Source organism: Oncorhynchus kisutch, linkage group LG14 (assembly GCF_002021735.2).
Source record: "Oncorhynchus kisutch isolate 150728-3 linkage group LG14, Okis_V2, whole genome shotgun sequence".
Taxonomy (NCBI): domain Eukaryota; kingdom Metazoa; phylum Chordata; class Actinopteri; order Salmoniformes; family Salmonidae; genus Oncorhynchus; species Oncorhynchus kisutch.
In genome coordinates, this window is record NC_034187.2 from 51,661,557 (window position 1) to 51,688,947 (window position 27,391).

The window sequence follows — 27,391 nt, forward strand, 5'->3', positions numbered from 1 at the left end:
TTTTTGCCCCAATGTATGTGTATTTTCATAATGTTGATGTCTTCACTATTACTCTACAATGTAGAAAATAGTCAAATTAAAGAAAAACCCTTGAATGAGTAGGTGTTTCCAAACTTTTGACTGGTTGTGTACTTTTCAACCAGTGGAGGCTGCTGATGGGAGGACGGCTCATAATAATGCAATGGCATCAAACCATGTGTTTGATGTATTTGATACCATTCCACGTATTAAACTCCGGCAATTACCACGAGCCCGTCCTCCCCAATTAAGATGCCACCAACCTCAGGTGTTTGCAAATACTTAGCATGTTAGCTAACCCTTCCCGTATCCCTTCAACCTAACCCTAACCTTAAGCCCTAGTCTAGCAAACTTTCATCACGTAGCTGACTTTAGCCACTACAAATTGGAATTCATAACATATTATACGTATTGCAAATTCGTATCATTAACCAGTAACATATCATACGAAATGGATGATGGACATCCACAAATTAATACATACCGTGCTAAACGTAACATATCGTACTACACTGAACAAAAATATAAACGCAACATGTAAAGTGTCCCATGTTTCATGAGCTGAAATGAAATATCCCGAAATGGTCCATATGCACAAAAAGCTTTTTTCTCTCAATTTTTGTGGACACATTTGTTTACATTCCTGTTTGTGAGCATTATCTTTGCCAATATAATCCATCCACCTGACAGGTGTGGCATACGAGGAAGCTGATTAAACAGCATGATCATTATACAGATGCGCCTTGTGCTGGGGACAATAAAAGGCCACTCTAAAATGTGCAGTTTTGTCACACAACACAATGCCACAGATGTCTCAAGTTTTGAGGGAACATGCAATTGGCATGCTGACTGCAGGAATGTCCATCAAAGCTGTTGCCAGAGAATGCAATGTTAATTTCTGTACCATAAGCCACCTACAACGTCATTTTTGAGAATTTGGCAGTACATCCAACCTGTTTTACAACCGTATGGCGTTGTGTGAGCGAGGGGTTTGCTGATGTTCACATTGTGAACAGAGTGCCCCATGGTGGCGGTGGGGTTACGGTATGAGCAGGCATAAACTACGGACAATGAACAGAATTGCATTTTATTGATGGCAATTTGAATGCACAGAGATACCATGACGAGATCCTGAGGCCCATTGTCGTGCCATTCATCCGCCACCATCACCTGATGTTTCAGCATGATAATGCAAGGCCCTATGTCACAAGGATCTGTGTACACAATTCCTGCAAGCTGAAACAGTCCCAGCTCTTCCATGCCCTGCATACTCACCAGACATGTCACCCATTGAGCATGTTTGGGATGCTCTGGATCAACGTGTACGGCAGCGTGTTCCAGTTCCCACCAATATCCAATACCTTCGCACAGCCATTGAAGAGGAGTGGGACAACATTCCACAGGCCACAATCAACAGCCTGATGAACTCTATGCAAAGGGAATGTGTCACGCTGCATGAGTCAAATGGTGGTCACATCAGACACTAACTGGTTTTATGATCCACGTCCCAACTTTTTAAAATTTAAGATCTATATTCCTAGTCGTAAAAAATCCATAGATTAGAGCCTCATGCATTTATTTCACTTGACTGAAAAATCTTTGAAATTGTTGCATGTTGCGTTTATATTTTTGTTCAGTCTAATTTGAGTGTACCATCATTTTGTTTACAATGTAAGTCCAGGTTGTTGTTGAAGCCTTGAACTGATACGTCGATGGAACCTCATCTGACGTGACACCCCTCTCTTTGTTTCGGGCTTTACTGATGCCCTACATTAATTATAGTATTTCATTAGTTGTGACAAGACTGCATTTTTAAAGTACGTCTGTGTGGCTGTGTCAGTTAAATTATATTCTGAAGCATTACGGTAATAATGTGAAGATAGAAACCCTAGAAAGACCACACGAGGGCAGCAACACACAAGTAATCGTCACTAATTAAAGTGTTTCCAGATTTCTGTTAAATATGACTTACAATATGAGTGAAATTGTTTTCTTTCCAAAAAAGTGTAATTAAGAATGTTAAAAAGCAGCTTGTCTGTGTTGGAATGGCGTGTGCGTATACCGGTCATTAAAAATATGAATGCGGGTAGTAGACTGCTGTTTGGCCAGCTCTTTCTTCCTCTAGACTGCTGATTGGCCAGCTCTTCTTCCTCTAGACTGCTGTTTGGCCAGTTCTTCTTCCTCTAGACTGCTGTTTGGCCAGCTCTTCTTCCTCTAGACTGCTGTTTGGCCAGCTCTTCTTCCTCTAGACTGCTGATTGGCCAGCTCTTCTTCCTCTAGACTGATGTTTGGCCAGCTCTTCTTCCTCTAGACTGCTGTTTGGCCAGCTCTTCTTCCTCTAGACTGCTGTTTGGCCAGCTCTTCTTCCTCTAGACTGCTGATTGGCCAGCTCTTCTTCCTCTAGACTGCTGATTGGCCAGCTCTTCTTCCTCTAGACTGCTGATTAGAGGAAGAAGAGCTGGCCAGACTGTTGATTGGCCAGATCATCCTCCTCTGGAGTATTACATCATAGTCTATGAGGAAATAGCAATACTTCTTTTAACTGTCTGTTTGAGATACAAGTTTGAGGTAGAGTTTTTTTTCTCAAATGTATGCTTTGGCCACAAGTACAAGTATAGCACGAGTCAACAACACTATATGGGTATGAGTTAACAGAAAATTATCTTTTTAAAGTGTGATTTTCACTGAAAAGTTACTTTAAATGAACAGACTGTCAAAACTTCACACGTGTTAAAGCATGAAACACACTGAGAATCTCACAGCCAATAGACTGCCAATAGGTACTTATCACAGTGGGAGGCTGTTCCTTCTCTTGCTAGAACAAAAGTGGTACCTGCTGCGTGAGGTGTGCCAACCCGGTAGCAACAAACCTACCGATTAGGGACAAGAACTGTGACTTGCTTTACTCTCCGGAGAAGGGTGCCTTTGAAAGGAGTGAACTGGAGTGGTGTTACGTGTTGAGGATGGCCAACTGTAGTTGTGTGATACCCGTCGTTTGGTGCAACGCAGACCCAGTGGAGAGCGTGGTGAAACAGAGAAGACACTGTCTGTACTACTGAGTTTTGATGTAGCGTTTTTACCAGATAAAGTCAAGTTAGGATATGTCAGTTATCCCGTGACATCTTTTGTCCTGAACCCATTACGGTGTTTTAGGTGTCAAGCTTATGGTCATGTGGCAGTAGTGTGTAGGAGGCAGATTCCTAGATGTGAGAAGTGTGCAGGAGGACATGAGACCAAGGAATATGTAGCATCTGTGTAAAAAGTTGTTTGTAAACTGTAGGGGCACCCATGGTGCTGGAGATCAGAGGTGTCCAGTGAGAGAAACGCATCATTCGTGGCCACGGTTGTCAACTGTACTGCAGGAATGAAACGTAAATCACAGAGGATAGATGTTGTGGTGGCAGCTGCAGAGAAGTACTTAGGTGTATGAGATTTTACTGCAGAAGAGTTACAAGGTGTTTTGAACGATAGTGTCCTGTCCTCTCAGGCTGCTAGCCTGGTGTAGGATCTGATAGGACCAAAGTAGTGGAATAGTGATGAGTTTTTAATGGGTGTAGTGTTAGTTGGTAGGGCATTTTTTCCCCCCATACTACAGAATAGTAAACTAACACACAGCCAATACAGTAGGTGGCGGCATGCACCTGTAACATTTGTTTGCGGACCGCCATATTACCAAATAAGAATTCATCCACGGATGAGCCAGTCACACTTAATATGGAATGTAGGCTATGGGATGGTGGATAGCTAATTACTTCCTCCAAAATAAGTGTCCACTGTGTAGCTAGTATTGTCATTGTAATTAAATTAAACCAATGGATTAGCTAGTTTCCATGAAATAGAAGTTAGAGTAGAGTTAGAGTAGAGTAGAGTAGAGTAGCAATGGTCGAGAACACTACCAGATCTTGTAGCGCATTCGATATGCTGGTAAATTTTAGGTAGCCTTGTTTTCAGATTAGCTTTGTTAAAATCCCAAGATACAATAAATGCAGCCTCAGGATATATGGCTTCCAGTTTACATAGAGTCCAGTGAAGTTCTTTCAGGGCCGATGAGGTATCTGCTTGGGGTGGGTGACTATAATCGAAGAGAATTCTCTTGGGGGATAATGCGGTTCGGCATTTGATTGTAAGGAATTCTAGGTCAGGTGAACAAAAGGACTTGAGTTCCTATATGTTATGATTGCACCATGAGTTGTTAATCATAAGGCATACACCCCCGCTCTTCTTACCAGAGAGATGTTTGTTTCTGTCGACGCAATGCGTGAAGAACCCAAGTGACTGCACCGACTCTGACAACATATCTCGAGTGAGCCATGTTTCCGTGAAACAGAGAATGTTACAATCTCTGATGTCTCTCTGGAAGGCAACTCATGCCCTAATTTCGTCCACCTTGTCTAGAGATTGGACATTGGCGAGTAATATGCTCAGAAGCGGTGGATGGTGTGCTCTCCTTCTAAGTCTGACCAGTAGTCCGCTCTGTCTGCCTCTCCTGCGGTGACGATGTTTTGGGTCGGCCTCTGGGATTAGATCCCATGTCCAGGGTGGTCCGAACAAAGGATCCGCTTCGGGAAAGTTGTATTACTGGTCGTAATGTTGGTAAGTTGACGTAGCATTTATATCTAATAGTTCTTCCCGGCTGTCTGTACTACTGAGTTTTGATGTAGCGTTTTTACCAGATAAAGTCAAGTTAGGATATGTCAGTTATCCCGTGACATCTTTTGTCCTGAACCCATTACGGTGTTTTAGGTGTCAAGCTTATGGTCATGTGGCAGTAGTGTGTAGGAGGCAGATTCCTAGATGTGAGAAGTGTGCAGGAGGACATGAGACCAAGGAATATGTAGCATCTGTGTAAAAAGTTGTTTGTAAACTGTAGGGGCACCCATGGTGCTGGAGATCAGAGGTGTCCAGTGAGAGAAACGCATCATTCGTGGCCACGGTTGTCAACTGTACTGCAGGAATGAAACGTAAATCACAGAGGATAGATGTTGTGGTGGCAGCTGCAGAGAAGTACTTAGGTGTATGAGATTTTACTGCAGAAGAGTTACAAGGTGTTTTGAACGATAGTGTCCTGTCCTCTCAGGCTGCTAGCCTGGTGTAGGATCTGATAGGACCAAAGTAGTGGAATAGTGATGAGTTTTTAATGGGTGTAGTGTTAGTTGGTAGGGCATTTTTTCCCCCCATACTACAGAATAGTAAACTAACACACAGCCAATACAGTAGGTGGCGGCATGCACCTGTAACATTTGTTTGCGGACCGCCATATTACCAAATAAGAATTCATCCACGGATGAGCCAGTCACACTTAATATGGAATGTAGGCTATGGGATGGTGGATAGCTAATTACTTCCTCCAAAATAAGTGTCCACTGTGTAGCTAGTATTGTCATTGTAATTAAATTAAACCAATGGATTAGCTAGTTTCCATGAAATAGAAGTTAGAGTAGAGTTAGAGTAGAGTAGAGTAGAGTAGCAATGGTCGAGAACACTACCAGATCTTGTAGCGCATTCGATATGCTGGTAAATTTTAGGTAGCCTTGTTTTCAGATTAGCTTTGTTAAAATCCCAAGATACAATAAATGCAGCCTCAGGATATATGGCTTCCAGTTTACATAGAGTCCAGTGAAGTTCTTTCAGGGCCGATGAGGTATCTGCTTGGGGTGGGTGACTATAATCGAAGAGAATTCTCTTGGGGGATAATGCGGTTCGGCATTTGATTGTAAGGAATTCTAGGTCAGGTGAACAAATTGACTTGAGTTCCTATATGTTATGATTGCACCATGAGTTGTTAATCATAAGGCATACACCCCCGCTCTTCTTACCAGAGAGATGTTTGTTTCTGTCGACGCAATGCGTGAAGAACCCAAGTGACTGCACCGACTCTGACAACATATCTCGAGTGAGCCATGTTTCCGTGAAACAGAGAATGTTACAATCTCTGATGTCTCTCTGGAAGGCAACTCATGCCCTAATTTCGTCCACCTTGTCTAGAGATTGGACATTGGCGAGTAATATGCTCAGAAGCGGTGGATGGTGTGCTCTCCTTCTAAGTCTGACCAGTAGTCCGCTCTGTCTGCCTCTCCTGCGGTGACGATGTTTTGGGTCGGCCTCTGGGATTAGATCCCATGTCCAGGGTGGTCCGAACAAAGGATCCGCTTCGGGAAAGTTGTATTACTGGTCGTAATGTTGGTAAGTTGACGTAGCATTTATATCTAATAGTTCTTCCCGGCTGTATGTAATAACACTTGAGATTTTCTGGGCTAACAATGTAATAAATACATTAAAAAAAGAATTACTGCATAGTTTCCTAAGGACCTGAAGAGAGGCGACCATCTCTGTCAGCGCCATCTTGTTCATTTTATTTGTAATGGAAGTGAGAGTCATGATCAACAGCTATCTCAGGAGAATCAAAGAGTTGGAATACAAACTAAATATACAAGGAGCTTCAAAAGTATTGGGATAGTCAAAATGTTTGGTTGTTGTTTTGGCTCTGTACTCCACTTTGGATTTGAAATGATACAATGACTATGAGGTTAAAGTGCAGACTGTCAGCTTAATTTGAGGGTATTTTCATACATATCGGGTCAACCGTTTAGAAAGTACATCACTTTTTGTACATTGTCCCCCCCCCCCCCATTTTAGTGGATTTAAAAAAAATGTATTTATCCAAGAGTATATTTTATATCGCCTATGAACATAATGTGACATTTTACATTCCACCAACAAGTGCAAACTGCTGTTCCACGCGGTATTTTTGTGTCAGAATTTGATTACCAGTGCTGCATTCTGCTGTTGTCTTTCGTTTTGTTGTTTTTGTCCAATTCTTTTGCTATGCCCCCCCCCCCCCCCCCCCCCCCCCCCACACACACACAGTCACATTTTGAATGTCTTTGTTTTATCCTTTTCTCTCCATAATCCTTGTTTTATTGCGCTGTGCACTTGATATATCCTTTGTGTTGCAGTAATTGCTGCTGTAAATCAATGTAAGAGAACTTGAATAGCTGAATTCATTCCAGGGGATTCGTTGTATTGTCAACATGGATGATCGAAAGGAGAAGTTATTCATTGTTTCGTTATTTTATATAGATTGAATTACAATAACAAAACAAACATGGATACATTTAAGATATTGCACTGGAACAAATGATAAGCAACTACAACAAAATGTCAATAAATGCAAGCAGTAATACATTACAAATCAAATGTTAGTCGTGAAACGCTTACTTACAAGCCCTTAAACCAACAATGCAGTTATGAAAAATCCCCCCAAAATTAAGAAATGAAGTAACAAATAATTAAAGAGCAGCAGTAAAATAACAATAGCGAGGCTATATACAGGGGGTACCGGTACAGAGTCAGTGTGCGGGAGCGTTGTACATGTATTTTTTAGAGTTACTTTAACTTTGATTTAGGCTCTTACCATTGATGTAGTCTAGGCTATTCTCTTATGCATGATTCCTCAACTGTCTGATCTGGGCTAACTACTGTAGCTGAGCCTGCAGATTATTTTACATAACAGACTGATTGATTTCCTGAGCATGTATCCTAGTGTAGGCCACTTTGATGTTATCCAGAATTTACGATGAATTCCACCCGGGACGACGGGTTGAAGCTTTTCACATCACATCGGGTAACTCTCATCACCTCACTCCTGACTGTCAGCATCATGGTCTGACTGCGGTGACCCCCTTCTCTCCTTTATTTCCTCTCTCTCTCTTCCAATTAGTGGGACGTAGGGATGAGGGGTGGGTGACCGGCAGACGGGAGTCTTCTTTAAACGCCTTTTATTTGGTCGGCCAATATGGTGTGTGCCACTAACTCCCCTGACGGGATTTAATGTAATTATAGGATTACAGTTGTCGGACAGCACTGCAGCCGGGGAATATTTTCTACCAATGGAGGTGTTTTAAGTGTATATACACTTATTCACTGCGAGGTCATCTTTAAATAACGGAACCATATAAACATTATTAATCCTGACTTTTTGACGTCGATTAATCAACTACATCGGAAGCTAGATACAGAACAACCTTCGAGGTAGTATCTCGAGCGCATTACGCACGACGGGAGGTACACAGTCGCTCTTCATTCAGAAGATGAAAACTCTCAAACCGACACAGAGGGGGATATAAAGCATTACTGCGGAATACCAAGGATTTGGTAAGTTTGGAGGACGATTTTTTAACATCCTTTGCACCCAGGTTTAAAACAAGGAGTGCGAAATTGTGGGGAACGTTTGGAGTGCAAACGTACAGCTATGTGCAGAGGCATAGTGTGCATGTTACAAACCTGTTAAGGATGTGACCCTTTTTTTCAATTTTCGCCTAAAATGGCATACCGAAATCTAACTGCCTGTAGCTCAGGACCTGAAGCAAGGATATGCATATTCTTGATATCATTTGAAATGAAACACTTTGCAGTTTTTGGAAATGTGAAATTAATGTAGGAGAATATAACATATTAGGTCTGGTAAAATATAATACAAAGAAAAAACATAATTTTTTTGTACCATCATCTTTAAAATCCAAGAGAATGGCCATAATGTATTATTCCAGCACAGGCTCAATTTCGATTTTGCACACTAGATGGCAGCAGTGTATGTTACAGGTTTCAGACTGATCCAATGAACCATTGCATATCAGTTCAAAATATTGTATCAAGACTGCTCAAATGTACCTAATTGGTTTATTAATACATTTTCAAATTTCATAATTGTGCGCTCTCCTCAAACAATAGCATGGCATTATTTCACTGTAATAGCTACTGTAAATTGAACAGTGCAGTTAGATTAACAATAATTTAAGCTCTAGCATTTTAACCCCATTCCTGAAAGCTAAGACTCTCTGGAACATGGACATGCCTTCTGTTTTCCTCTATGATCAATTTGTCGCACATAAGAATGTAGTTGAATAGCCCGGTCATGGCCCTTCTAAGGACAGCCGTTCCATTCCCTGTTTTAATTAAATGATTCAATTTGTGCAAAATGATGGAATTCACATGCCATTTCTGTTGGCACTGAAATCTCTCCATAATAACTATGCATCGATGGTATGTTAACTTTTTACGATTAGGGAAAGTAACCATGAGGGGAGGACGAAGCCTGTGTAAAATGTAATCCAGTAAATAGGCTACGTGGTTGAGTTACATAGCCTCTATACATGATGTCATAGAAATATACAAAGTAGACCTGTTAGTAAGCTACATTTCAATAAAAACATCTATTCGGATTTGAAAGCAAAGTGAGTCACAAGGAATATGCTATACAAATTAAATCACAACATATGGTTATTATATTTTTTATGAACATCTTGCTATGTCCTTTTTGACAGAACTGTTGCCAGAGCATCAAACGAGAGGACGATTAGGAATCTTGCCAAAAGCAAAAGCTCTTCTCTGTTATGTCTGTCTCCTCTTTACCGGAATGGAAACAACTCCTGCTGGAGCGAAAGAGGAGGGAGGAGGAGGAGCGAGAGAAGAGAGAAAAAGAGGAGGAGGCCAAACTCGCCAGCATGCCTGTTTGGAAGCGAGGGATCATCCAGAGGAGAAGAATGAAACAGGAGAGTTTCGGGGACAAGGAAAGAGAGGGCCCCCTCCAAGTCAAGGAGGGCAGGTCCCCTTCTGATGCTGTGAGTGACCCAGACAGCGCTACACTGGTGCAGCTGGGAAGTGAATCACCACTCAGCCCAGACATCACAGGGCCTTGGCTGGATGAAGAGTCTAAACCGCAGAGTCAGGTGTTAAGGGAGACCATCACCACTGTCCAACAAAATCCATTCGTTCGCACGCATGGCGTGTTGAGAAGGGGAAGAGAAGAAGATATGGCAGGGGAGATGGGCCACGAGAAAGGGAATGAGCAGGAAATAGAAGTAGGGAGAGAGAGGGAAAAGGAGAAGGAAAGAGGCCATGTCAAAGGTCATGATGGGGAGTCTGGGAGGGGAAGAGATATAGAATTAAAACTACAGCGATACAGGGAACGGAGTAGGGGCAGAGAAAGGGACAGAAGTGCCGGAAGAGAGACGAGCCGGGACACTGTGAGAGACAGGGAAAGGGAATGCCTGAGAGGGAGAAAGGAGGAGGAGAGGGAGGAGGGAGACTCAGATCCTCAAAACCCCAAGTACCCCCATCCACTAGTCCCAGGCCTTCGTACCATCAGAGCAGACAACATCATCATTATTGAACAGGACAGAAAGGGCAGTGATGAAAGGAGGGGTAGAAGGAGAGAGTGGGAGAGGGAGGTGATGGAAGAGGAGCAGGAAAAGAGAGACATAAAGATGGACCTCAAGGAGTTTCTTTCTGGTGGAGGGAGTGTCACGGAGATCCGAGCATCAGTGGGATTGGTAATTAAACCCTTAGCTGGCACTGAGGACTGCAGGAGTGGAAGTCTAAAAGGGGCAGGCAGGGAAGGAGATGGCAAAGAGAAGGGAGAGAGAGAGGCAAAGTGCAATAAAGATGGAAGAAAGGACTGTGAGAGGGGGCTGGAGAGAGAGGTGGCGTGGTTGATGATGAAAGATAAAGAGAGGGAGAACTTGAGGGAGAAAGACCGACCACGAACACACGCAGCTTCAGAACAAGAGAATAGGAGATGTGGTGACACAGATGACAGTATCCACAATGAGAGAAGAGTTAGGGTGAGTGAGCTGCTGAGTAAATTTGGGGAACATACAAAGAAATTCAGGGAACATCCAAAGCCCCCGTCCCGGTCTAAAAGCTCAGATTGTTTCAGCCGGCCTGGCAGGTACAGAGACAATTTTGGTCTGGACGAGGACAATGATGGAGACAGGAGAGGGGAGGAGAAACGTGCAGGATTCAGGGGTGTGCCCAAGCGGTCATTCAGCTTCTCTGACCAGGTGATATGCACAAAGGAGAATGGCATGCAGGATGAGGGGAACCATGATAGGAAGATGGTGGAGAGGACATGTTCAGACAGGAGGGTGGCACCTCGGGGAGATGTAGTGGAGGGGGAATGGTCAGAGAGGGGAGGCAAGCAGGGGGGCTGGACCCGGTTTTCAGATAAAGAGCGGGTGGGGAAGCATAGAGAGGGATTCATAAAAACATACAGGGAGGAAGAGGGGCAGCCTGAGAGACAGCCTGCGTTGGAAAGTAACACAGGGAAAGAGACTGACCATGGGGTCGAGATTGTAACACAAGTGGAGTTAGAATATCGGAACACGGGGACAGAGAAACTAACACAGAATATGTGTGAGGAGGCAGGGTTTACAAGGGCCTCAGTTAAAAACACAGAGGCCTCATTTGTGCAAGGAGTGCCCATTAAACACGATGGGCGAGAGAGAGCAGTGGAAAGAGAGGTAAAGCGAATGACAGAAGAAAGAGAGAGAGGGATGGAGAGGGCGAGGAGCACAGAGAGAGAGGTGGTGGTTGGAAGACAGGCAGAACCTCAAGTGAGGGACAGAAGGGGGTCAGCCATTAGAAGAGGATCAGACGCAAGGGATGCCAAGAGGATGTCAGAAGTAAGGGACTGCACAATGTCAGTTGAAACAACTCAGCAAAACTGTGTGATCACCCTCTCTGTAGACAGAGCCAGTCCTCCTCAGTCTGTCGAAAGCCATTACAGACGTGTCTCAGCATTGACAGAGTGTTCAACCACCTTGCTCAGCGCTGTGGCACACAGAGGAACAGATTGGCGTAGTAGTCAAGGAGCGCCGGGGAACCATTCAACCCAGTCAGCACTATCACAGCACACGGGGGATCTTATCAACAAGACAGGGAGAGTCGGAGAGACAGCCAACGAACTTGACAATCACACAGGGACCCAAGATCGCAAACGTGTGACGAGGGAGGACACAGAGAATGTGAGAGGGAGCAAAGCTTACAGGGTGCCAAGTGAGGTGAGCAAGGAGAGCGCACACTCACCTGGCACACACGTGCACAGTCACGTCTGCCCCGAAATGTCCGTCCAGGAAGTGACCCCTGAGTCTCCCAAGTCTCCAAAGCACGTTGCCTCAGTTGGAATCCCCCCAACGCCACTTGAGCGACACATACCCAGGACAGTGTTCTACGGTGTGGAGGAGGTATTAGAGAACAAAAGGCCAAGCCTCCAAAGCGATGACGACCAGAGCTGCGAAGAAGAGGGAGGGAAAGGTGTGGAGAGGAGGGATAGTTGGAGGATCGGCAAGCCTTTGTCTCGTATCGAATCCCTGCGAGAGAAAATCCGGCAGAGGGAGAAGGAGAGGCTGAGGAACACGGAGGGAGCGGTAGCAACGGGGGATGATGGAGATGCGACTGAGGGAATGAAAAGGGCTGGGACTAGAAGGGTTAGAAGAGCTTCAAGTTCAGATATGTGTGATGAAGGAGAGAGGGGGAACGAAATGGGGCGAGAGAGACAGAGACAGGAAGGCTCTGCACAGCAGACAACATCCACTCAGTTTTACGTCACACAGGAAGCGAGCGTGTCAAAAGCCGACCCTGAGCTTCCTGTTCCTCTTTCATTCTCGCAATCTGTCAAAGGAGAGGAAGAAAGCGATCACACGATCGAGAGAGAGGAAGATCCAATAAAACATGTAGTAGATGAGTTACGGTGTGACAGGGGTCGGCAGAGAAAACAGGACACCAGAGGCAGAGGAGGAGAAGTAGCAGAGGATAAACTCTCGGAGGAAGAGGACAGGTTGCATTATCTGCCTCCTTCACCCTCTCCTTCACCCTCAGACTCTTTCTCCCCCTCTCTTGCTGAGATGAGCCGGATCTATAACCTGAAAACAGTGGGGTCCAGGACGGCGGTGTGCATGAGTGAGAGGACCGTGGATAGGCCTATCCCTATACATACACCCAACGTACAGTCCCGCATATCAGCAGAACAACAGGAGCCAAGCAGTCTGGAGAGATCCGTTGGGATGCTGACACAGAAGCAGCTGTGGGGTGGTAGTGGGGCATCTGGAAATAAGGCCTCTTGTGATGAGAATTCCGGACTTCAGAAAATACAGCGTCAGGTGGAACAGCTTCAGTTGCGAGAACAACAGGAAGTACAGAGACTATCACACGACGACAACGCAGAACAGTCGACTTTTAGTAAAAAAACTAATTTGAAAGCTAAAGCGTCTGAAGCTCAGCAAAGCACAAGGATATCACACAACCAGCCTAATAAGGAACCTCAACAGATGCATCCGAGGCAAAAGGACCAGCAAACACCTCTAAATCCCAGAAAATGTCAGTCTAATCCGCAGTTGCACTCTGAAAGGCCTCCTCAATCCAATCGTGCCCAATCCATTACCATCAACTCCAGATCTCTCCTGACCCCCTCTCCTGAGAACTCATTACACCCAGACCAGGGAGTCCCACCCAGCACATCATCCTCCCCATGTTCACCCTCCCCACCCCAGTCGCCCTCCGTCTCTCCCTCTCCTTCGCCTTCTCCGATCCATTTCACCATCAGAACAGGCTCTAGAGGCCAGCAGGCCAAGAGGGGCACCACCATCACCATCACCCCAAGGAAGCCTGTTGGAGGGGCAGCCGTAGAATCGGTTTCAGTATCCTCAGGACCCTCAGTCAAGACGTCTACTAAGTCCCAGATGCCTGTCCTAACCGAGATAGTAGAGAGAGGCAAGAAGAGATACCCCACTACAGAGGAGATCGAAGTGATCGGCGGATATCAGAACCTGGATAAGTCTTGCCTGGTCAAGACTCCCAAAGGGACTCCCAAAGGGGTGAGTGCAGTGGAGTCATATGCCTGCAAATTGTATTGATGATGTATCAAATCAAATCAAATGTATGTATAAAGCCCTTCTTGCATCAGCTGATGTCACAAAGTGCTGTACAGAAACCCAGCCTAAAACCCCAAACAGCAAGCAATGCAGGTGTAGAAGCACAGTGGCTAGGAAAAACTCCCTAGAAAGGCCTCTTGTAGTGATGATCATATCTTGTAGTGATGATCATGGATCCTCTCCCCTAAGGTTGGATTTAATAAAGACCAAAAAACAAACAAACAAAAAAAATTGCCGAAAATGGCTTCAATAGACTATCAATATGTTATGGGTGTACTGTGACTATCAGAAAACTTCACCTCCTCCCTGCCTGCCTCCATTTGAACACCCCCCCCCCCCATCATCATGTAGAATCCCCTTTCGCTAGCATTAGGACATCCCATTTGATTGCACTGAGGAGTTAGAACACGTCGACTGAGCTAAGCCTGTTAAAGCCTTATCAAGCACGACATCATGATTCTCAGCTGTAAAGTAGCCTACTAGTAGCGGTGGCTCTGGTCTCGTTTAGTAATAAACTAATTATAAACCCTGTATAAATAATTTGTTAGGGTAACTGTAATGTCTAGTGCTAACAATCTATTTCAAATGAGCATTCATGTAACACTTGAGAGAGCAGAAAAAGTGGAGAGGAAACCACAATGATAGAGCCACTCAGCCAGAGCACTCCTCCTCCCTATCTCTTTCTGTCTGTCTAACTTGAAGTTTTGCAGAGATGAGCTATGTGGGTTGTGAATCAATCGTCACTTCTTTCTGTTTCATCTAGAAAGACAAGTTATCCCACAATAGATGAATTGCCCCCCCCCCCCCCCCTCTCCCCATTGCAACATCCTTTTTGTGCAATGGAATGAAAACAGTCGGAGCAATAGCCTGTTAGAGAGAGGTTGCTTCTGAAATGGCTCCCTATCCCCTACAATGGCACCCTATCCCCCACGGGCCCTGGCCAAAAGTAGTGCACTACATATGGAATGGGGCACCATTTCAGACACGGACAGAGTCTTTTGGAGTACTTTAATTAGGACACCTCCATAACAAAGTGGCTCATCAGAGCAGAACTAAAGACCAGGCTTGGCAGTCTCCCCACACGAATGGAGCTTTAGAATGGGAAGAACGGGAAAGTTAAAATGGGATACCTAAACAGTTGTACAGCTGAATACCTTCAACTGAAATGTGTCTTCCGCATTTAACCCAACCCCTCTGAATAAGAGAAGTGCGGGAGTCTGGTGTAATCTGTTTATATAGCGAGGTAGACGAGAATATGCATATGTAGAGCAATTACGGTATACAGTATACACTGAGTATACAAAACATTAAGGACACCTGCTCTTTCCATGACATAGACTGACCAGGTGAATCCAGGTGAAAGCTATGATTCCTTATTGAAGTCACTTGATAAATCCACTTCAATCGTTGTAAATGAAGGGTAAGAGACAGGGTAAAGAACCATTTTAAAGCCTTGAGACAATTAAGACATGCCATTTAAAAGGAGAAAGGGAAAGACAAAATAGTTAAGTGTCTTTGAACAGGGTATGGTAGTAGGTACCAGGCGCACCGTTTTTGTGTCAAGAACTGCAATGCTGCTGGGTTTTTCACGCTCAACAGTTTCCCGTGTGTATCAAGAATGGTCCATCACCCAAAGGAAGTCCAGCCAACTTGACAGAACTGTGGGAAGCATTGGATTCAACTTGGGCCAGCATCCCTGTGGAATGCTTTCGACACCTTGTAGAGTCCATGCCACGTCAAATTGAGGCTGTTCTGAGGGCAAAAGGGGTGGTTCCTAATGTTTGGTATACTCAGTGTATATCTATTGTTAAATACTTAAACCTTTATGGCTTATGTACTGTACTTTACTCAGACAGCATGACTTTTAATATAAAACACTTTGCTATTGTATAGGCATTTAGCTTATCAGCCTCTTTTTTTCATCTAATTTTCTGTACATAATGCAAGATGCTACACAGATCCTTGGCCTGAGTCACACCATTGCATTACAGGTTACTTCCTCTGACAGATCCTGTCTTTCAATGAGTCTGCCCTTGTTGCCTTTCCGACAAGTCTTCCTTTGTATTTTCCTGTTTCTGCTGAGTTTGTTTTGCTGCATTGGAATTTTGGCAAACACTTTTGACAACGTTGACCTCTTGGCATATGACAGCAGCATTTGCCAATGTCATCCTTCCAAGTCTTGTTGGAAATCTAGGCTAAGGAATTAATGATTGACTTGTTCATTTAGCCATGGCAGTAAAGTTGAGGAAGCTCTCACCATGTTTATTGTATAGTTTTCGCAACATCGACTATTGATACTGTCCTACTGTAACCTAATTTCCCATTTAAAAATTGTCATCGGGCCCAAATTTGGTGCGATTGAAGAGGAACAGTCTCTCATTTGTCAGTGAAACAGGAGGGTGGGGTTAAAGAGAAGTGGAGTGAGGGGAAACTCAACAACCTTGTGACTCCCTAGCCGAGACACAGCATGACCGAGTCCCAAATGGCATCCAATTCCTTACATAGTGCACTACTTTTCACCAGGGCCCTACGGGCCCTTGGTCAAAAGTAGTGCACTATACAGAGAAAAAAAGGGTGACATTTTGGACCCATCACTGGATATTTCCTCTTTCAGGCCTGTTCACTTCCTCTGAACGATAAGAGACAGAGAAATAGCAAATATAGAGTCTAAGATGTCTATTTCACCAGCCACATTGGCGGGTGGTCAGGGCTACATAGTGCGAGCATTTCACTTGCATTTGTGAATAAAAATAGTCAAGTATGATCACATTTATAGTAAAATAAGTACACTGAACAAAAATATAAATGCAACATGTAAAGTGTTGGTTCCATGTTTCATGAGCTGAAATAAAAGATCCCAGACATATTCCATATGCACAAAAAGCTTATTCCTCAAAAATCCGTTAGTGAGCAATTCTCCTTTGCCAAGATAATCCATCCACCTGATGGGTGTGGAATATCAAGAAGCTGATTAAACAGCATGATCATTACACAGGTGCAGCTTGTGCTGGGGACAATAAAAGTCTAAAATGTACAGTTTTGTCACACAACACAATGCCACAGATGTCTCAAGTTTTGAGGGAGTGTGTAATTGGCATGCTGACTTCAGGAATGTCCACCAGAGCTGTTGTCAGAAAATGCAATGTTAATTTCTGTACCATAGGCCTCCTCCAACGTCATTTTTGAGAATTTGGCAGTATGTCCAACCGGCCTCACAACTGCCGACCATGTGTATGGCGTTGTGTTGGCGAGGGGTTTACTTATGTCAACATTGTGAACAGAGTGCCCCATGGTGGCTGTGAGGTTATGGTATGGGCAGGCATAAACTATAGACAACGAACACAATTGCAATTTATCGACTGCAATTTGAATTGCAGGTAGGTTGTGCCAAGAGACCACTTTTTTTGGATAAGCCATGTTTTCAAAACTATTATGTTTACATGAATTCTGATTATTTCCAGGGATACACAACATCCTGAAATATACAGTGCCTTGCGAAAGTATTCGGCCCCCTTGAACTTTGCGACCTTTTGCCACATTTCAGGCTTCAAACATAAAGATATAAAACTGTATTTTTTTGTGAAGAATCAACAACAAGTGGGACACAATCATGAAGTGGAACGACATTTATTGGATATTTCAAACTTTTTTAACAAATCAAATCAAAAACTGAAAAATTGGGCGTGCAAAATTATTCAGCCCCCTTAAGTTAATACTTTGTAGCGCCACCTTTTGCTGCGATTACAGCTGTAAGTCGCTTGGGGTATGTCTCTATCAGTTTTGCACATTGAGAGACTGACATTTTTTCCCATTCCTCCTTGCAAAACAGCTCGAGCTCAGTGAGGTTGGATGGAGAGCATTTGTGAACAGCAGTTTTCAGTTCTTTCCACAGATTCTCGATTGGATTCAGGTCTGGACTTTGACTTGGCCATTCTAACACCTGGATATGTTTATTTTTGAACCATTCCATTGTAGATTTTGCTTTATGTTTTGGATCATTGTCTTGTTGGAAGACAAATCTCCGTCCCAGTCTCAGGTCTTTTGCAGACTCCATCAGGTTTTCTTCCAGAATGGTCCTGTATTTGGCTCCATCCATCTTCCCATCAATTTTAACCATCTTCCCTGTCCCTGCTGAAGAAAAGCAGGCCCAAACCATGATGCTGCCACCACCATGTTTGACAGTGGGGATGGTGTGTTCAGGGTGATGAGCTGTGTTGCTTTTACGCCAAACATAACGTTTTGCATTGTTGCCAAAAAGTTCAATTTTGGTTTCATCTGACCAGAGCACCTTCTTCCACATGTTTGGTGTGTCTCCCAGGTGGCTTGTGGCAAACTTTAAACGACACTTTTTATGGATATCTTTAAGAAATGGCTTTCTTCTTGCCACTCTTCCATAAAGGCCAGATTTGTGCAATATACGACTGATTGTTGTCCTATGGACAGAGTCTCCCACCTCAGCTGTAGATCTCTGCAGTTCATCCAGAGTGATCATGGGCCTCTTGGCTGCATCTCTGATCAGTCTTCTCCTTGTATGAGCTGAAAGTTTAGAGGGACGGCCAGGTCTTGGTAGATTTGCAGTGGTCTGATACTCCTTCCATTTCAATATTATCGCTTGCACAGTGCTCCTTGGGATGTTTAAAGCTTGGGAAATCTTTTTGTATCCAAATCCGGCTTTAAACTTCTTCACAACAGTATCTCGGACCTGCCTGGTGTGTTCCTTGTTCTTCATGATGCTCTCTGCGCTTTTAACGGACCTCTGAGACTATCACAGTGCAGGTGCATTTATACGGAGACTTGATTACACACAGGTGGATTGTATTTATCATCATTAGTCATTTAGGTCAACATTGGATCATTCAGAGATCCTCACTGAACTTCTGGAGAGAGTTTGCTGCACTGAAAGTAAAGTGGCTGAATAATTTTGCACGCCCAATCTTTCAGTTTTTGATTTGTTAAAAAAGTTTGAAATATCCAATAAATGTCGTTCCACTTCATGATTGTGTCCCACTTGTTGTTGATTCTTCACAAAAAAATACAGTTTTATATCTTTATGTTTGAAGCCTGAAATGTGGCAAAAGGTCGCAAAGTTCAAGGGGGCCGAATACTTTCGCAAGGCACTGTATGTAGATACAGTTGAAGCCCGAAGTTTACATGCACCTTAGCTAAATACATTTAAACTAAACCATTTCTTACATTTAATCCTAGTAAAAATTCCCTGTATTAGGTCAGTTAGGATCACCACTTTATTTTAAGAAAGTAAAATGTCAGAATAATAGTAGAGACAATTATTTATTTCACCGTGTATTTCTTTCATCACATTTCCAGTGGGTCAAAAGTTTACATACACTCAATTAGTATTTGGTAGCATTGCCTTTAAATTGTTTAACTTGTGTCAAACATTTCGGGTAGCCTTCCACAAACTTCCCACAATAAGTTGAGTGAATTTTGGCCCATTCCTCCTGACAGAGCTGGTGAAACTGAGCCAGGTTTGTAGGCCTCCTTGCTCGCACAAGCTTTTTCAGTTCAGCCGACACATTTTCTATAGGATTGAGGTCAGGGCTTTGTGATGGCCACTCCAAATACCTTGACTTGTTGTCCTTAAACCAATTTGCCACAACTTTGGAAGTATGCATGGGGTCATTGTCCATTTGGAAGACCCATTTGCGACCAAGCTTTGAATATGTCTGGGATCCTGACTGATGTCTTGAGATGTTGCTTCAATATATCCACATAATTTTACTTCCTCATGAACCCATCTATTTTCTGAAGTGCACCAGCCCCTCCTGCAGCAAAGCACCCCCACAACATGATGCTGCCACCCTTGTGCTTCACGGGTGGGATGGTGTTCTTCGGCTTGCAAGCCTCCCCCTTTTTCCTCCAAACATAACAAGGGTCATTATGGCCAAATAGTTATATTTTTGTTTCATCAGACCAGAGAACATTTCTCGAAAAAGTATGATCTTTGTCCCCATGTGCAGTTGCAATCCGTAGTCTGGCTTTTTTATGCTGGTTTTGGAGCTGTGGCTTCATCCTTGCTGAGCGGCCTTTCAGGTTATGTCGACATAGGACTCGTTTTACTGTGGATATAGATACTTTGTACCTGTTTCCTCCAGCATCTTCACAAGGTCCTTTGCTGTTGTTCTGCGATTGATTTGCACTTTTCACCCCAAAGTACGTTCATCTCTAGGAGACAGAACGCGTCTCCTTCCTGAGCGGTATGACGGCTGTGTGGGCCCATGGTGTTAATACTTGCGTAGTATTGTTTGTACAGATTAATGTGGTAACTTCAGGTGTTTGGAAATTGCTCCCAAGGATGAACCAGGCTTGTGGAGGTCCACAATTATTTTTCTGAGGTCTTGGCTTATTTCTTTTGAGTTTCCCATGATGTCAAGCAAAGAGGCACTGAGTTTGAAGGTAGCCCTTGAAATACATCTACAGCTACACTTCCAATTGACTCCAATGATGTCAATTAGCCTATCAGAAGCTTCTAAAGCCATGACATAATTTTCTGGAATTTTCCAAGCTGTTCAAAGGCACAGTTAATTTAGTGTATGTAAACTTCTGACCCACTGGAATTGTGATACAGTGAAATAATCTGTCTGTAAACAATTGTTTGAAAAAGGACTGTCATGCACAAAGTAGATGTTCTGACCGACTTGCCAAAACTATAGTTTGTTAACAAGGAATTTGTGGTTGAGGGGTCGAAAAACAATTTTTAATGACTCCAACCTAAGTGTATGTAAACTTCTGACTGTATATTTTTTAGAAAGAATATTATATTTCCCTTGATGTAGTGATGCTGAAAGTAAAAAATTGCTCGACATACCCCACTCTGCCCAAAATACATTTTGTGTTTGAAAGAATAAATTATGCAGTGTTGTTTATTGAACGACTATGCTGTAGGATGTGGATTATTCCTCATCATGACTCCATTTCATGATAATCAGTGCTGTAACTGAATGGACAGATACTACGACCGATCTTCCAAGTACATCCAAACCTAATTGTATGCATTATTATACTTACTTCCCATTTACAAAATAGCCCCCAACACTCTACTCAACAAATTGGATGCAGTCTATCACAGTGCCATCCGTTTTGTCACCAAAGCCCCATATACTACCCACCACTGCGACCTGTATGCTCTCGTTGGCTGGCCCTCGCTTCATACTCACCGCCAAACCCACTGGCTCCAGGTCATCTACAAGTCTCTGCTAGGTAAAGCCCCGCCTTATCTCAGCTCACTGGTCACCTTAGCAGCACCCACCCGTGGCACGCACTCCAGCAGGTATATCTCACTGGTCATCCCCAAAGCCAATTCTTCCTTTTGCCGCCTTCCTTCCAGTTCTCTTCTGCCAATGACTGGAACGAACTGCAAAAATTACTGAAGCTGGAGACTCATATCTCCCTCACTAGCTTTAAGCACCAGCTGTCAGAGCAGCTCACAGATCACTGCACCTGTACATAGCCCATCTGTAAATAGCCCATCCAACTACCTCATCCCATACTGTATTTATTTATTTATCTTGCTCCTTTGCACCCCAGTATCTCTACTTACACATTCATCTTCTGCACATCTACCATTCCAGTGTTAAATTGCTATATTGTAATTATTTTGCCACCATGGCCTATTTATTGCCTTTACCTCCCTTATCCTACCTCATTTGCACACACTGTATATAGACTTTTTCTACAGTATTATTGACTGTATGTTTGTTTACTCCATGTGTAACTCTGTGTTGTTGTAAGTGTCAAACTGCTTTGCTTTATCTTGGCCAGGTCGCAGTTGTAAATGAGAACTTACTCTCAACTAGCCTACCTGGTTAAATAAAAATGATTTTTAAAAATTCACCTGAATCAATCTCACCCACTCAGTCCACACTGAGTAATGAGAAAACCCCCCAAAATTGTTTCCTTTGTGTCAGTTCGGGACCTAATCCTGTAATATACTCATAGCGGTTAAGCACAGCTCTCCTTTACTATAGTTGTCCTGCTGTAACCCTTTCGTAGCCTATTGGTGCTTCCTGGCCACCTGTTGCTGAGACTGTTTGACGTCAGCTCCACCGAGCACCAGCATCATCTTACAGGGGGGGTGACTTACGCTCTCCTCATCATCCTTGTACAGATCCTTTGTCTCCCCCCTCTTCAATCCCAAGGCTCCCTTGTCATACAGTATCTCTTTCTCTCAAACTAGACCGAGGTACCATTCTCATAGACAGTGGCTGCCCCACATCCTGTGTAAGACATTTTTACGAGTATTTGTAAAGGTTCCGATGTGACTGTGGTGATTAGCGATTGGCACAGTGTGCTTCCTTTCTTCCTCTCTCTCTCTCTCTCTCTCTCTCTGGTTCTCTGTCTCTCCTCCATGTTCTCCCCTGCTGTGTTAGCCTGGGTCAATCAGTTCAGTCAGGGATTAACCTTCTGGGCCTGAGCTTGATTCGTCCAACGTCTCTCACACCAGGTTATTATCAGGAGTGTATGGTCAGTCAGTTTGTGGTGAATATAAATGCACTACGGTATAGATGTACTACACCAACCTGTAATATAATGTACTATAACAACCTATAATATAATGTACGAGGCAGGGGCCAGGTTTTCCTACTGTTCGGTGCAGGCAGCAATGTTGTTTACACCAAAATAATCTCTCATATCCGTGCTAAGTAAACAAATTGTAGGTTACATACATTTTTGTCAGGAAGGGTCTGACTCAGTGCAACTTAATCATGCCGTTTTAATGGGTGCCTTCCACATCACCCTTTCATACTAAATAAGGAAAACACTGGGAAAGTACAGGTTATTTTTTGCTATTAATTGTTCTTGAAGCATGTCCATCCTGATTAAGTAACACTGCAATGTGGTCAGGCTGTCTGTAAGGGTGTGTCTCTATTGGGTGCACTGTACTAAGCCTCTCTCCTGTGTCTGTCTTGTCCGCCCCCTCCAGGTGAAGGTGTGTTTCGACGAGACCCAGCTGGAGCAGGTTTTTGAATACCCATCAGAGGCCTCTATGATAGCCTTTACCCCCTACCCCATACCAGGTCAGGAGAAAGGGAAGGAGGATGAGGTGCAGGAGGAAGAGGAGGAGGAGGAGAGAGGAGTGTTTGTGTCCGGGAGCAGCAGGAACGTGGGAGCAGCGGCTGGCCTGAGAGTACTGAGAATAGGTCAGTATATGTCACTCCCTTCCATTTAGCTGTGTATTCATTAGTAGCAAAACATTCTGCAATGGAAAACTTTTTGCAACAAACCAAACGTTTCTTATTGGACAAGTTCAGCTTAGTCCCTCTCCGTTTTCTTCCTTTTGCATCCGTTTGGTTCCTAGTGAATACACCTCTCAGTTAGTCATGAAATGTGGTTGTCCATTCCATACCTGTCTCTGAATTGTGTCTCATAACTCCTCTTTATCTCTCCATTTTACAGATGAGTCTAGCCATCGGTAGATGTCAGCTCGCCAAATAGCCCAAGTGATGTTTCATATTAGATTTTTGTTTCCTGTATTTTGTTTATTTAAAATGATATAATTAATGTTGGTAATCTTTTTTGATGTTCAATGTTTTATTTTACTTAGGGTCAGGGACTATTGGTTTTGAATTAAAAAAATGATGGTTTTGAGCAGTTTATGAGTTGAATGATGGCGCATGTAGCGGAACTGGACTTTTTATTTTACTTCTATTTCAAGGTAGAAGTGCAAAGGAAATATGAAAGCACAGTACATATTGTAGCCTATAAGTTTGAATATATAAAAGTGTATTTTTACCATCAGGTGTGTACTGTTGGGTGATGATCACATGTCAATGCAAGTTAGTGGATTACTACAAAAGTAGTAATCCACTAACTTGCATTGACATGTGATCATCACATGTGAACATGTGAGTCTTGTGAACATCCCTCATCTGTACAGTGCCTTCAGAAACTATTCATACACCTGGACTTATGCCACATTCTGTTGTGCTAAAGCATGAATTCAAAATTTATTAAATATATTTTATTTCTCACACATCTACACACAATAGCCCATAATGACAAAGTGAAAACATTTTTTAAAAAATAAAATTTTACATCACACCCCAGAGCCAATACATCCAGCTCTTTCAAGTTGGTTGTTAATCATTGCTAGAAAGTCATTTTCAAGTCCTGCCATAGATCTTCAACCCTATTTAAGTCAAAACTGTATCTAGGCCATTCAGGAACATTCAATGCCGTCTTGGTAAGCAACTCCAGTGTATATTTGGCCTTTGTTGATTCAGAGGGAATGGGTTAAATGCAGAAGACGCATTTCGGTTGAATGCATTCAGTTATGTAGATATCCCCTTTCCCTTATTGTCCTGCTGAAAGGTGAATTTGTCTCCCAGTGTCTGTTTGAAAGCAGACTGAACCAGGTTTTCTTCTAGGATGTTGGTTGTGCTTAGGTCTATTCCGTTTAATTATTCTTATTTGTTTTAAACTCCTTAGTCCTTGCCAATGACAACCATGTCCATAATATGATGCAGCCACCACCATGCTTGAAAATATGAAGAGTGGTACTCAGTGATGTGTTGTGCCTTATGGCAAACAGGATTGCATGTTTTGGGATATCTTTATTCTGTATAGGCTTCCTTCTTTTAACCTTTATTTAACTAGGCAACAGTTCACTCTGTCATTTAGGTTAGTATTGTGGAGTAACTACAATGTTGTTGATCCATTCTCCGTTTTCTCTTATCACAGCCATTCAACTCTGTAACTGTTTTAAAGTCAGCATTGGTCTCATGGTGAAATCCCTGAGCAGTATTTTCTATTAAATTGTAAAAATAAAAAAATAAAAATTACAAACATAATTCCAATTTGACATGAAATGGGGTATTTTGTGTAGGCCAGTGACACAAAATGTGGAAAAAGTCGAGGGGTGTAAATACTTTCTGAAGGCATAGTAGTTTCTGGCAAACCATGGCTATATGTAACATGATGACAATTCACTTTTGTTCAATTACGGTTTCTGTTTCAATCACAAACTGGATTTAAGTGAGACTTAATGCACATGATTGAAAAACCTGATGATACATTATGTAATGATCACCATTACAAGTTTTGATTTTTAACCACTAGTGGAATTAATGTGGTAGGATGAAAAACAGTAGTCTATGTACTGTATCTATAGTACTTTGACTGTATAGTTTTGAATGGAAAAGGTATTATGTTTGGGTCTCTGGTGTTATTATGTAAGACTACAGCACATGTGTGATGTGGGTGAAAAACAAAGACCATGATTTTCAGACATTTAATATATAGAATGGTCCTTTGGAGTATGGATTGTTAATGTATATTTGACATTTGTATATAAAAGCATAATTGACCAATAATTAATCAAAGTTGACGGTTTGGCCTTACCCAGGTCTCCTTTAAGACTCCCTAATGTTTTATCTGTAGGTGCTACAAAGAAAACATTGGTGTCATAGGAAGCTTCACCGATTGCTTTGTAATATGAGAAGCATTTTGTTTTCAATAACAATATTCTTATTAATTTATGAATATTGAAAAACAAAAAATGATTTAGCAAAATGTTTAATATATTGTCGAACGTAATATACTCTACGGACATATCAAAGTTCCAGAGTGGGATCTCTGCTATTTTTAGAGTTATGATCCAATTTGTAACAGAGTGAATGTGAAAATGGATTCAAAATGGTCACCCTCTTCTGGTGATTTGCCGGATGTACAATACATTAAAATATTAGCCAAATTCAAATTGTATATTTCAATATTTATGTTTATATTTTTCAATATTCATTAATTAATAGGAAAATTGTTATTGAAATCAAAATGCATCTCATGTTGCAGAGCAAGCGGCAACGCTTCATATTACACCAAGTTTTGCTTTATGGAGTCTTAAAGGAGGGTTATATGGCAACTTGTATTATTTCTCAATTAAGCTTTTAGATACAAATGTCAACAATACTTCCTCCAAAAGGACCATTCTATGGATTAAATGAAGTGAAAATCCCCCAAATCATGGTCTTTTTTTTGGTCCTAGTTCGTGACGAATCACCCACATCCAAAATAAGGGCACAAATGTTATCATGGTTCCATGAGATGCTGTAATCTCAATTTTAGGTGCTCTTTTTTACGTGAAAGAATCTATCTGAAGAATATCATATATATGGTATATCTGATTTATGCTCCCATGTTTACAATTTTGATACTTTGATTTATTCTTTCTGTTTTCAATTGCGGTCGAAGAAGCTGGCTTCAAGAGAGAAAACACATCTAATAAATGATTTGAAATTAAAAGTGTCATGATGGGTTGTGTAGATGTGACTATGCATACATTTATGTTTCAATGATATTTTGTGAGTATGACATGTTATTATTTATTTATTTATTTAATTTATTTTACCTTTATTTAACCAGGTAGGCAAGTTGAGAACAAGTTCTCATTTACAATTGCGACCTGGCCAAGATAAAGCAAAGCAGTTCGACAGATACAACGACACAGAGTTACACATGGAGTAAAACAAACATACAGTCAATAATACAGTATAAACAAGTCTATATACAATGTGAGCAAATGAGGTGAGAAGGGAGGTAAAGGCAAAAAAAGGCCATGATGGCAAAGTAAATACAATATAGCAAAAACATATATAGTAAAAACACTGGAATGGTAATGTCAGGGCCAACATTGTTCCTGTTCCCAAGAAAGCTACGGTAACTGAGCTAAACGACTACCGCCCGTAGCACTCACTTCCGTCATCATGAAGTGCTTTGAGAGACTAGTCAAGGACCATATCACCTCCACCCTACCTGACAACCTAGACCCACTCGAATTTGCTTACCGCCCCAATAGGTCCACAGACGACGCAATCGCAACCACACTGCACACGGCCCTAACCCATCTGGACAAGAGGAATACCTATGTGAGAATGCTGTTCATCGACTACAGCTCATCATTTAACACCATAGTACCCTCCAAACTCGTCATCAAGCTCGAGACCCTGGATCTCGACCCCGCCCTGTGCAACTGGATACTGGACTTCCTGACGGGCCGCCCCCAGGTGGTAAGGGTAGGTAACAACATCTCCACCCCGCTGATCCTCATCACTGGGGCCCAAAAGGGTGCGTTCTGAGCCCTCTCCTGTACTCCCTGTTCACCCACGACTGCGTGGCCATGCACGCCTCCAACTCAATCATCAAGTTTGCAGACGACACTACAGTGGTAGGCTTGATTACCAACAACGACGAGACGGCCTACAGGGAGGAGGTGAGGGCCCTCGGAGTGTGGTGTCAGGAAAATAACCTCACACTAAACGTCAACAAAACAAAGGAGATGATCGTGGACTTCAGGAAACAGCAGAGGGAGCACCCCCTTATCCACATCGACAGAACAGTAGTGGAGAGGGTAGAAAGTTTAAAGTTCCTCGGCGTACACATCACGGACAAACTGAAATGGTCCACCCACACAGACAGCGTGGTGAAGAGGCCTCAGGAGGCTGAAGAAATTTGGCTTGTCACCTAAAACCCTCAAACCTTTACAGATGCACAATCGAGAGCATCCTGTCGGGCTGTATCACCGCCTGGTACGGCAGCTGCTCCGCCCACAACCGTAAGGCTCTCCAGAGGGTAGTGAAGTCTGCACAACGCATCACCGGGGGCAAACTACCTGCCCTCCAGGACACCTACACCACCCGATGTCACAGGAA

At 42.9% G+C, this 27,391-nt stretch overlaps 1 protein-coding gene across 1 annotated transcript; it reads left to right on the plus strand.

Annotated features, from left to right (window-relative positions):
- The first annotated feature begins 7,834 nt into the window (after positions 1 to 7,834).
- LOC109904474 (uncharacterized) lies at positions 7,835 to 25,991 on the plus strand. The gene is made up of 4 exons (XM_031788535.1): positions 7,835 to 8,172; positions 9,342 to 13,670; positions 22,669 to 22,885; positions 23,142 to 25,991. The coding sequence occupies exons 2-4, from the start codon at positions 9,411 to 9,413 to the stop codon at positions 23,159 to 23,161; spliced, it is 4,497 nt and encodes a 1,498-aa protein (XP_031644395.1). The 5' UTR covers positions 7,835 to 8,172; positions 9,342 to 9,410; the 3' UTR covers positions 23,162 to 25,991.
- The last annotated feature ends 1,400 nt before the right edge of the window (positions 25,992 to 27,391 follow it).

Excerpts from the sequence above, each read along its gene's own strand:
- LOC109904474 (XM_031788535.1), top strand. The coding sequence starts at position 9,411 with ATGTCTGTCTCCTCTTTACCGGAATGGAAACAACTCCTGCTGGAGCGA. Across the intron at positions 13,671-22,668 it reads CCAAAGGGACTCCCAAAGGG|GTGAAGGTGTGTTTCGACGA; the intron begins GTGAGTGCAGTG and ends CGCCCCCTCCAG. Across the intron at positions 22,886-23,141 it reads CCTGAGAGTACTGAGAATAG|ATGAGTCTAGCCATCGGTAG; the intron begins GTCAGTATATGT and ends TCCATTTTACAG.